This window comes from Augochlora pura, chromosome 7 (assembly GCF_028453695.1).
Source record: "Augochlora pura isolate Apur16 chromosome 7, APUR_v2.2.1, whole genome shotgun sequence".
NCBI classification, from domain to species: domain Eukaryota; kingdom Metazoa; phylum Arthropoda; class Insecta; order Hymenoptera; family Halictidae; genus Augochlora; species Augochlora pura.
In genome coordinates, this window is record NC_135778.1 from 35,471,353 (window position 1) to 35,483,455 (window position 12,103).

General features: G+C 51.9%; 1 protein-coding gene across 1 annotated transcript in view; it reads left to right on the forward strand.

Annotated features, from left to right (window-relative positions):
• Alpha-man-iib (alpha-Mannosidase class II b) overlaps window positions 1–6,839 on the forward strand; it is a 47,424-nt gene extending 40,585 nt beyond the window's left edge. Inside the window, exons 4-5 of the mRNA XM_078184632.1 lie at window positions 1,092–1,564; window positions 1,660–6,839. Of these exons, the coding sequence (XP_078040758.1) occupies window positions 1,092–1,564; window positions 1,660–3,805 (2,619 nt within the window). The 3' untranslated portion in view covers window positions 3,806–6,839. The remainder of the gene's footprint in view (window positions 1–1,091; window positions 1,565–1,659) is intronic.
• The last annotated feature ends 5,264 nt before the right edge of the window (window positions 6,840–12,103 follow it).

The following is a 12,103-nucleotide window of genomic DNA, read 5'->3' on the forward strand; positions in this document are numbered from 1 at the left end:
CCAGGCTTCGCATTCCTCGCCGACCAGAACAATCGTGTCCGACCCCGTACAACAGTCGGGAGTTAATCCAGATTCGTTGCCACGGGATAGAGACCCGCGTTCCGGGTTCTCTCCGTTCGCGATTTATCGCACCTGTAACTGCACAGGTCCGTGCACAGCCGCGGCCGCACGTGGGATATTCCGCTCGACGCGCGGCGTCCTCGCAACAACGCACCCTACCCCCCCTCCTCCGCCGCCGAGCCGAATTGATATTTGCCTCCGGTGCCCGCGCGCGCCGCGCTAATTCGACCGTCCTAAGCGCTCTCCGCGACCAATTTTCCGCGAGCTTCCGACTCAATATTTTTTCCGCGAAACTCCTGTCCGGCCGGGCGAATTTTTTTCGAACAGTAACTGCGATCTTTCCCGCGGAATTTCGGCCGCGAACGAACGTTTCTTTCCCCACCGGTTCCGTAGCAGCGAACGTGTAAATCGAAGGCATACAAGATAATTATCGTCTTTACTGCAACGTTTTTTTCCACCGGCGTTTATCCAGGGCCGTCGGGATGCAGACGGCGACGCGACGGTGCGCCTGTTTTCGAGGAGGTGTATTCGTTGTTCCCTGAACCGTGTCCGTTTAAATGAACACCCGCAGTATATTTGCCCGGGCCACGATAAATATTCCGCGATCGCGACGGCCAGCACGAACGACGGAAACCTCTATCCTTCGAATTTAACGAGAAGAACGTTCTATCGTTTCGCGTCGGGGAATGCGGTGTTCCGCTGTCTTTTCCTTCTCGACCGCTCGAAAAGAGCCAGCGGAGCGTGTTACCCGAACACTGCTGAACACGCTGAAAAGAAACCGGATTCAGCGCGGAGAATACCGCGAAGACGAGATCTACCCACCGAATAATAACGCTCGATCAAAACGCGCGCGGAACGAAATCATTTCGGAGCGTGGAAATTTCTGCTGCGAGCACCGAGAATGAAATAGCGTGAAACGCGTGCGAATAATATTACGGAGCATGTATTAATGCAACATACATTGATATATGTTCGTACATTTTGAAAATGGTTCTGCCGGGATTGGTTGAATTAACGAATCGGTGTAACTTTCAGGTCACCAGTGGCTCAAGACGAACCTGGACGTGGTCCCGGAATCCGGCTGGTCCGTAGACCCGTTCGGCCACGGGGGCACGATCCCCTACTTCCTGAAGGCGTCGGGAGCTTCCGGCACCGTGATCCAGAGGATCCACTACGCGTGGAAGCAGTGGTTCGCGAAGAAGCAGTACGGTGACTTCATGTGGCTGCAGCCCTGGGACCAGACCGGCGACGCCGACATGCTCACCCACAACCAGCCGTTCGACATCTACAACATCAAGCACTCGTGCGGCCCTCATCCCCACGTGTGTCTCAGTTTTGATTTCCGGAAGATCCGGGGCGAGTACACGGAGTACTCGGTCAGGGCGGTCGAGATCACGCCCAACAACGTCAAGCCGTTGGCCGAGCTGCTTCTGGAACAGTACTCCCGCACGGGATCCCTGTTCTCCCACAACGTCGTCCTCATGCCTCTGGGAGATGACTTTCGGTTCGCTTCATTGTTATCGTGATGCCAAAATTATAAATACCGTTACCGATTGTCCAAGCCACGAATTCTCTCCAACGTGTGTCTCGATGTTTCAGGTACGACCACGCGGTGGAGTGGGACCAGCAGTACACCAACTACAAGATCCTGATGGACTACATAAACAGTCGCCGTGAAGAGTACAACGCGGAGATAGTGTTCGGAACGCCGAAGGACTATTTCCGGGAGATCAGAAAGCGCGTGGCGACGTTCCCGACGCTGCAGGGCGACTTCTTCGTCTACTCGGATATATTCAGCGAGGGCAGGCCGGCCTACTGGAGCGGATACTTCACCACGAGACCGTATATGAAGATACTGGACCGGGAGCTGGAAGCGAACCTCCGTTCGGCCGAGATCCTGTACACGATCGCGTTGAACGTGGCGAAGCAGTCCGGGAAAGACTTTGTGCTGTACGAGACCTACTTCGAGAAGCTGGTCAAGGCCAGGCGAAACCTGGGACTGTTCCAGCACCACGACGCCATCACGGGTACATCGAAGTCGTTCGTCATGAAGGATTACGCTCTGAAGCTGTTCGAATCGATTTCCGATACCACCAGCCTGCAGAGCTTCGTGATCCAATCGTTGGCCGGGACCACCACCAAGCAAAACTCCGTCTACGTGTTGGCCGAATCGGACAGGGACAGCTACGAGAAGCTGCCGAAGAAGATACCGATCGGCGTGACCGGTCAGGAGACCAAGAGGATCGTTCTGTTCAATCCTCTGGCGCAGCCGAGGCAGGAGGTGATCAGTCTGAAGGTGACCTCCTACAAGATCAGGGTACTGGACCCGCGAAAGAACCCGATCCCCTATCAGATAGCTCCGGTGATGAACGCAACAAGCATCACCCACGACGTCTACGTGCTGCTGTTCGTGGTGGAGCTGAAGCCCTTGGCCATAGTGACCTACCACCTCGAGCAGATCGACAAGGTGCCGGTCGAAGCGATTTCGACGGTGTACTGCAGTCGTTGCGGCAAGGACAACGTGTTCCCCGTAAAGCCGATGCAGGTGGGCGACGTTCAGCTCGAGAACCAGAGGATGAAGCTGCTGTTCGACGGCCAGACCGGGTTCCTCAAGAGAGTGACCAAGAAGGCGACCGGCAAGATCATGCAGTGCGCGATACAGTTCGCCGCGTACACGTCCGCGCAGTTCCATAGCGGCGCGTACCTCTTTATGCCGGACCCGAATCTCAGGGATACCGACAAGGACGTCCTCGAAGCCTACACGCCTCATCAGAAGATCTACATCGTCAGCGGCACACTGAGCTCCCGGCTGACCGTCGAATACGGTAAACTGTTGACCCACCACGTGGCCATTTATCACAGGGAGGGGGGACTGGCGGAAGCCATATACCTGAGAAACATCGTCGACTTCGAGACACCGCCGAAAAACAGAGAAACGGAGATGTTCATGCGGTTGCAAACGGATATACTGAACGGCGATCCGCCGGAGTTCTACACCGATCTGAACGGCCACCAGATGATTAGACGAACCAAGATAGAGAGGATCGGCATAGAGGGCAACTACTTTCCCATCACCACGATGGCCTACATCGAGGACACCAGCCACAGACTGACCCTGCTGGTGAACCACTGTCAAGGGGCCGCCAGCTACCAGCCCGGATGGCTGGAGGTGATGCTCGACAGAAGGACCCTGTACGACGATTCGCGGGGGATGGGCGAAGGCCTGCTGGACAACCGCAGGACCGTGATCAAGCACTGGCTGTTGCTCGAGGACATCGTCGCCGGCGAGAAGGAGAAGCACTCGAAGCCCTCCTTGTTCGCCAATCACCTGAGCAACGCGCTCAACTACCCGGTGAACATGTTCGTGGTGGACGGTACCGAGTCCGAGATCAGCATGGCTCCGGAGATCCGGCTGCTCAGCCAGAGTTTCCCGTGCGACCTTCACCTTCTCAACCTGAGGACCAATCACGACCAGAAGCTGCCAAACTTCCCCGTGAACAGCGCGCTAATGGTGTTGCACAGGCAGGGCTACAGCTGCTCGGTCGGCGTCGACGTCGCCATGAAACACTGTCCCCTAACGGACAAGATCACCCAGGGAACGTCGTTCTTCAAGCTGACCAATCTGAACGTCACCCAGACCTCCCTCACCGGAACCAAGACCATGCAGAGATTGAAGGACGGTCTGCAGGAGGTCGGCCTCAAAGCCATGGAAGTGAGCACCTTCAACGTGAACTTCGTTCAATGATCTTAAGCCCGCTTCTCGGAGCTAGACGCGCCGGGAATCGTCAGGCCTAGCTGACGGCGAGATGCGCATTCGCTGCAAACTGCTACGAGCACACACTGCCCTTCTTGTCTCTATCGCCTGGCAGAACGATTCTTTTTTTAATTCTCATTCGACCGCAGTACTCTGCGCAAGCATCGCGATTCGTCTACCAAGTCGCAGAGATCCACGGTCCGCCGATCGTTGCAACACTCTTTTTCTATTGTTACGTGTAAATAGCGTAAACGACACTGTACAGACTGTATGTGCTTGGATGGGAGTCTCGATATATCGATTCTCGGCATCCGTCACTTCGGGAACGGTTAAAACGGTGCCCGATAGTTAATGTGCGATACATATATTTTCAAACTTAGTAACTATACAATGAAGAGACGCGTGGATGTATTGTTGATGTTGCTGGTGATACAAAAAGTCGTGTTTGTCGATCCAGATAGTACTGCTGCCGGCCAGTAACTCCGAGCCGGAAGTCCTTGATTCGGACCTGTACCCCCTATCCCCACGTATCCAAAGCTGGGGCTGCGCTCCCTTTCTCTGCCCATTCCATCTCCCGTGCCATCAACCCTCCGGCACTCGAATCCACAACGAAATTGTACGAAGTTGGATGACGAAGATGGCCTCAATGAATTCCTTGAGCTCCTTAAACTTGGCAAAGCGACTTCTTGTACTTCCTTGGCACATAGCTGAATTTGGACTCCTGGCGCGTCTGTGGCAGGTAGTTGTAATCCGAACCGCTTTAAGGTATGATTAAACCCGTGTCATCTGATGGAACGACACTTGGATTCGGACGACAACGATTTCAAGGATGCTGCGCTTGAATGATGGTTAACTCTTCACTAGTCACTTAGTTAATATATGTATCTTGCAGACACAGCACTTCGTACAATATCCGGCTCGAAGGACCACATACAGTTTACTACCATGCTCTATGCCCTCGTTCTCAATTTCCCCTAGGTTGGGGACAACGATGGAGAGCTCGCAGGCGGGGGAGAGAGAAAGATAAAGCGAGAAAAAGAGAGAGAGAGAGAGAGAGAGCGAGCGATAAAGAGGGGAGAAGGGAGTTCCGCAGAGATGAGAAACCGTGCTCGCTGTCCTCCGAACTCGATGTGCCGTTGTCTCGCGTGCCTCCGAAAACTTTGCTCGGCTCGACGAAATCATCGTTCGAACGTTTCTGCCCACTGCCGACTCTAGCCGTCTGTCGACTGCTGATTGTCAATTATCATTCGTAAAAACACCACTGACACCTCCGCGGTGGGAGTCGGGCGTCGAAGGACCCGTGGTTACATAGACTGAGAAAATCAAACGATCCAAGTGCTGCATTTAGAAGCCCTTGAACTTGTACAAAGCCGTAGAGAACGACTGTCCCACGAAGATGAAGGAGAATACTGTAAACGCGATTCGCTGGGAATGGATCATTTGACTTGATACAGAGCATCGGGCGAGGATAAAATAGTTTGCGCGACTGGTCTCCGTAAGTCTGTTTCTTTGAGTAGAGCTGACACGCGAGAAATCAGGATCGAGCGTTGCGGAGATCTACGGGAGGTTTGCCAACCCCGATCGAGCGAAATGAACCATTCCACGGGCGACACGCGTCCGTCTCGATTAAATGGTCTTGTCCGGATATTTGACAACGTGACGCGAGACAAGTTCGCACTGTTTCGCAAGAGCAAATGTCCGGGTGATATCGTTTTGTCGGAGACACCCTGAAAAACATATACATATACATGAATATATTGTACATATCAAGCCACGACCTTTATCTTAGACAGTATATTGTGATAGGGGGATACAAAATGTAAATGGTATACACCTATTTTCATATGTGAAACGTTTTACTCGGGGACTCTTTCTCCCCTCCCTCTCTCTCTCTCTCTCTCTCTCTCTCTCTCTCTCTCTCTCTTTCTCTCTCTCTTCCCGCCACCCCCTAACACGAAGGTGGAAACTGTCATCTTCGAGGATGACGGATCTTAAAAAAGCTCTTCCAATTCTCGCGGGGACACAATTGTTTAGTTAAAGTCAGAGAGCTGGCTGCATCAGCCAGCTAGCCAGCCAGGCAGAAAGTACCTATTTTTTACTTTTGCCAACGAGAGCAGTCGCCACAGCGGGTGATCCACCGATGTTAACGCCTTATCGACGGTAAACGCGGAAATACGACAAAGGTATTATCCGAAACGCGATTTATACGGTGTAGAGTACGATTATTTCTATGCTTTCTCGTTTCTGGTGTTTAGGTGTAAGCAATCTAGGGACCTGCGGTTAAGGTGTTAACGAAATCTTTTACCCGATGAACTCGTCTTGGATCTAGCCCCGCCGACGCGCCGGCCCCTGTCCTCTCGACAAGCGTTTCCGGTTCGACGAAGCGTTCACTGTACGACTGACTCTTGTAAATAATAGATTAATTACGGGGGGAGGGGGGCAGTCGTACGATACGCGCGAGAGCCGAGTCATGTTCTTAGGACAAGAGGCAAACGAAACTGTAAACTGTTTTCGATGTAGCCGTGGGTAGAGAAAGATTACGAATGATTTTCTTGAAATAGTTTCGATTGTACTCGTGGGACGAAGGGAATATTGTTTCGTCGGCTTTAACATCGTCGAACAGCGGGTGGAGCGATTAGCAGAAACCAGTAGCACGCATCTTAATTACATGGCTTCGGAAAAAGAACCATTCGAAACGTTAAGAGGATCGTCGGAAATTCGTAACTGCCCCTTGTAACGATACTGTACCATACTATGTGTTTTGTGCTGTCTCTAGAAAAGAAAGATCTATATTAAAGATGATATATGTATACACATCTGCACACACACACACACACACACACACACTCTCAAACACTCACTCACACACAAACACACAAAAGCACGCGCGCGGCTGTCGGGTGTCTGTTAATGTGTATATACATATAGATATATATTTGCAGAATCACACACCATCACACTAGGATATATTCCTTATGTTACGATGTAATATTATATTTATTGAATAAAGATAGTAACTGACATATTTTAATCAAGCGCGTTTAATCAACCAACGATCGATTTTGGCTAAAAGTTTGAGCGTCTCGCGTGCCGTAAACAGCAAACTCCAAGATTTTGGTGTTTCGTATTACAGGCGTAATTATATGTGCACTTTTATCATTACGCAACGTGAATGGATTTCTAGCAACGTGTCTATTATAGTTGTTTGCATATACGAGCCACGATTAATTATTTTTAAATTATTTTCAGTTTTGTGTTCCAATACCGAATTTTCGAACGAATGATTCGTGCCGATTTTCTTATAAGAAACCGTATACATTCCGGCACGAATTTTCTGCTGCTCCTAAATGACCAAATAGCGCCACTCCAATGCAGCGGCAAAACGTCCAAACTGTGTTGGTTAAACTAATTCGAAAATGTCACGCTAGGTGGCACGCCAGCCATATTCTCCAGGCGGACGTAGATAAATCAGTTTTTCTACTTTAGATACAATTTTTAACCCTTTGCGGACCGGGCGCTCTTCACCGTTTCATTCCAGCAGGTTCGCGCTGGATTCACAAATCCGTACCAGTGTACACAAAGTGATGTCGAGTGTAACTCGACATAGGACCGTTAAAGGTTAATATTGATTACGTTTGTGAATCGTGTTAATAACGTTTTTGTCGCCTTTTAAGTATTGAGTCAATATTAATTCCTATTTGATATATACGTTTCTCCCCAAGAAGATTTATTTTCAATTGAATTACTCGTTGGTAGTAAACAATGTTACAATTGAATTAGTATTTAAAAGACGGCAAAAATGTTATTAACACGATTAACAAACGTAGTCAATAATAAAAATTGAGTAGAAAAGTAAAGTAGAAAAACTGAATTAAGTTAAAATTTAAAGGTTAATTTATTGTGATAGGTTGAATGAACTAAGTAAATTATGTTATTTTATTTATGTAAAATTAAATTGATTGTGTGAAGTAATATTTTAATGGATAGAATTATTTTATACTAATTATAAAATTAAATGCAAAATATAAATAAAGTAAAGTTTATTTTTTGTGAATTGTTTCAAAAATTAGTTTAAATTAATTTTATGAGATAATATTGTAATGGATAAAATTATTTTATACTAATTATAAAATTAAATTTAAAATGTAAATAAAGTAAAGTTTTACGATTTCATCTACGTCCGTCTGTTGAACATGGTGGGCGGGCCATCTAGCGTGACATTATCGAATTAATCTGGCCAACAGTTTGGGCGTTTTGCCGTTGTATTTGAGTGACGCTATTCGGTCATTTGGGAGCAGCAGAAAAATCGTGCCGTAATTTATGCGATTCCTTATAGGAAAAGCGGCACGAATCATTCGTTCGAAAATTCGGCATTGAAACACAAAGCTGAAAATAATTTAAAACTAATTAATCATGGCTCGAGTATGCAAACAACCGTAATGGGCATGTTCCTAGAAATCGTTGCCATTCACGGTAATTACGCCCGTGATACATATCGCACAATCAGTTGTTCCGCGAAAGAAACAGTTGGAAGTTTTCTGTTTACGATAGACGCGTTTTTTAGAGATGCATTCTCGCTGTGCAAGTGAAAATCTGAATTGAATCGTGTCCATGCGATCTAGACCGGATTTAATTGCACAGCCAGAAAGTTTCGAGCGTGCAGAAAACCGCACAAAAAAAAAGAAGCGAGCGCATCGCGCTGAGAAATGTGGTAGGAAGGAGGTGGTGTTTTCAGCAGATGGAAAAGAACACGATGATGCGGGCGTCCGTGTAATCACTTCAACCGCAACGGCGCAGCCCAAGGAATAAAAATCCTCGCATCCTTGGTTCTTTTCCTCTCATTAACATTTCGCGAAAGAGAAAGACGGAGAAGAAGACGAAGAAGGTATTAGAAAAGTCGGAAAGAGAGAAACCGATGCCAGCCGCGGGTGCACGATCCAGCGTCCGAGATCAATGAGCAACACGGCGTGATGTTACTCCTCTGGCATTTAGATGTAACTCCTCCGATGCTCGCTGACTCGCTTCGAAAGGTTGTGCATTCAGGGATCGATGGAGATGCATCGTACCTGAACCCCGAGTCAATGAAAATTCTGCGAACCGCAGAACCCGCGTAGTCCCAACCGTGACTGTTTACCATTCCGTTCGGTTCGCGCATACCGCGCGTCGTATCCTCCAACCGTTTCCCTTCCCATCCGATCCAAATGTTCGCAGACGCCGAAAATCTGCGACGGCCGAGCGTTCGAGGGGTATTTTCCCCGCGGCGGGGGGAAAGAAAGCACCGACTCGCCATTGCGCAACGAGACCGCTTCCTGGCGGAAGACACCGCGAAAAATGCGACCTCCTCGGCGAGTGGGAACGGGAACGGGAACGGGAACGATGACGACGACGACGCCGAGTTACGCGGGACGTTACGGAGGGAACGGAGGACAGCGAGCGGAGGGGGGGCCGCTTTACCAACAATTACGGGATCCGCGTACACCGGGCAACATAATAAAACGATTGTGCGAGCCCGGTGTGAAATCCCACACGTGGCTGCCTCCCACGAAAAACGTAACGGCCCCGCGATTATTCCAGGATACGGCTACGGGGTCCCCCCCCCTCGATCGAGGGCCCCCGCGACGCGGCAATTACTACTTCCTCCGATCGGTTCTCTTCTGCCGTTGCTTCTGGTTCTGCTTGTTGGTCCTCTTCCTGGCTTCGCCCCCGCGTGGCTCAAGGTTCCGATACGAAAGTTTGCCGGTGCAGCGGCTGGTGCGTGACCGGCGATCGCGGACACGCAGACCGATCCCCGAACAAGGTAAATCCGTTTCGAAACAGCCGCGATCATCCTCCGGATAACGGTGTCCTCCGCCGCTGGATCGCGCAACTCGCTCGGCCACCCGCGCGAATCGCCGCTAATCGGCACGGCCGAGAGCCGTAAGGGCTCGTCGCGACCGACCTTTGGACGAACGACGCCGCTTGGCCAATCCGTCGCCGGTGACCTTTGTTCCCGACATTTCTCGGCCCCGGCTTGAAAATGACTCGAACGAGAACGGGGCTCGTGGGATTCACCGGGCGAAACGAAATCGCGTCTCGTTTCGTTCGAATCCGAGCTCGGGCAGCTCTCGCGGCATCGATCGCCCGCAGAAGCGTTTCGCCCGAGAAATTTCAACCGTGTTCCGTGGCTCGATTCGAATCGAAGACAGTGGAATTTCATGTCCGCGAGGCCAATTAAAAAACGGATTATTCGAACGGTGTGTAGCGAGCGAAAGTTTCGAGTTGCACGATCGTTGTTCCAGCCGTTGCGATGCTGTATCGATGTACCGCGAATTTCGACGGTAACGCGCGTAAAAATTGATCCCAGCGCGCATTACTCTCGCGGTACTCGGCACGGCGATGCGCGGAGATGGCACACATATCGCGAGTGGAAAAAGGCGAGTCGCCTGTCCATCGGAATCCGCTCGAAACGTAATCAGGCAGGTTGCTGGAAAATAGAAAGCAACGCGGAGATGCAAACCGCGTGGCCAGCCGCCGAGCGAGGTACAAGGTGTCGATGCCCCTCGCGCGTTCTCGCGCGGCAAGGCAAGGCTATGGCGGATGACGCGGCGCGACGCGAGTGTCCGAGTAAAAGCGATTGCGCAATCGTCCGCCTCGCATCTTTGTCCCCGCGGCGCTAAGGATCGAATCGATTCGCTCGCGGCCCGAGAGGACGACTAAGCCGGGACCACGCATCGAACGCGCTCCTCCTCGGCCTTACGTAACGCGCGCGCGTAGCGACGGTGCCAGCTTATATCGCGTTGATGAGCGGATAATTCCGCTTTTCGCACGGAATTGCTCGCGCTCACGAGATGTCGCAATCCGCTAGTAGCGAGCGTGCAATTAAGAAGCGGCGCGCCGCGTTGCCGTGCCCGTTAATTATATTCATAAAGTAGCGGCGTCGGAAACGCGGAAGCGCGGAAACGAACGTCGCGATGATTGTTATTATGCCCGCCCGCCCGAAATTTTCGCAAGCGGCTCGATTTCCGCGGAGGATTGCGGTTCCAGAGCGTCTCAAGGTGCCCCCGGGGAGCCCTCGCCGGCACTCTGCTCCGCGCTCTCGCTCTCGTGGAAGACGACGACGAGTCGACCGCGACGCCTCGAACCCGCTCGTCCGTTGCTTTCACTTTCTCACGTGGAGAAGACGAGAGAAGAGCCTCCTCCTCCTCATCCTTCTCCCCCGGCGATCGCACCGAATACCGAAGTCTTCCCGACAGTATCATCCTCGTCACGAGCGAATTTATCGGGGCCGCGCGCTGTTCCATGCTTCGAACACGGAGACGAACCTTAACAGAACCGCGTCGTCGATTTACCATATCGCCGAGCGATCGGATCTACGGTGTACGGCGAGGCCGCCGATTTTCTCGATCCCGTCGAATTCTCGACGCGTCGCCGGGAACGATCGAAATCCGCGGAGTCAGGGACCGAGAACAATGGACCGCGCAATGGGCGTGGAAGGCGTTGTCCTCGATTCCCTCGATCCTCCCCGATCCCCCCGATCGATCGGAGACTGCTGCAAACTGTGTTCGAGTCCCTGTCCTTAACCCCTTTCGGATCGATATCGGCGCGTTTCCGCCCGAGGCACCGAGGGTGCGCCCGAAGGGGCTCGCGCGCCCGCGTAATCGTCGAACACGACGAGCCCGTCCTCGCGGCTCGTTCGCCGTTTACGCAACGCTGCTCGAGGATCGACGGTACGCACCGAGGTCCGATGGATCGTCGGCGAAGTAACGCCGCAAGGGGATTCGAGACATCGCGAGTGAAAGTCGGCGACGGCGACGTCGCGGCTCGTTCGTCGTTCGGTCGCGCGGATTTTCCGATGGCGGTCGAACGTGTTTCCACGGGGAGTTCCTGGGAAGAAGCGGACGGCTCGCGATTAAACGGAAACCCTCGCTCGGAATGCTCGCGCGGCGGCGTTCGTTGTTCCGGCTTGGGAACCGTATCGATTGTTCGGCCCGGGGAACAATATTGGGAAACGCGATTGTTGCGCGCGTCGCGCGTTCCTCTGTCTTCCAAAGAAAACTGGAGCAACGGATCCGAACCGATCCGCCGTCGGTCGATCGTGCCGCCGCCGACGCGGCAGACAACGATCCATTCTTCTCCGTTTCCCTTGCCGCGCTCTCGCTCCTCGAACTTCCGACCTCGAGCGAGCGGCTCCCTGGCTCTCTCTCTCTCCCTCCCTCTCTCTCTCTCTCTCTCTCTCTCTCTCTGTCTCTCTCTCTGCTCGGACGCCCGCTCCGGGTTCCCCGAAGTTTCGGGTTCCGCCGATTAACGGCG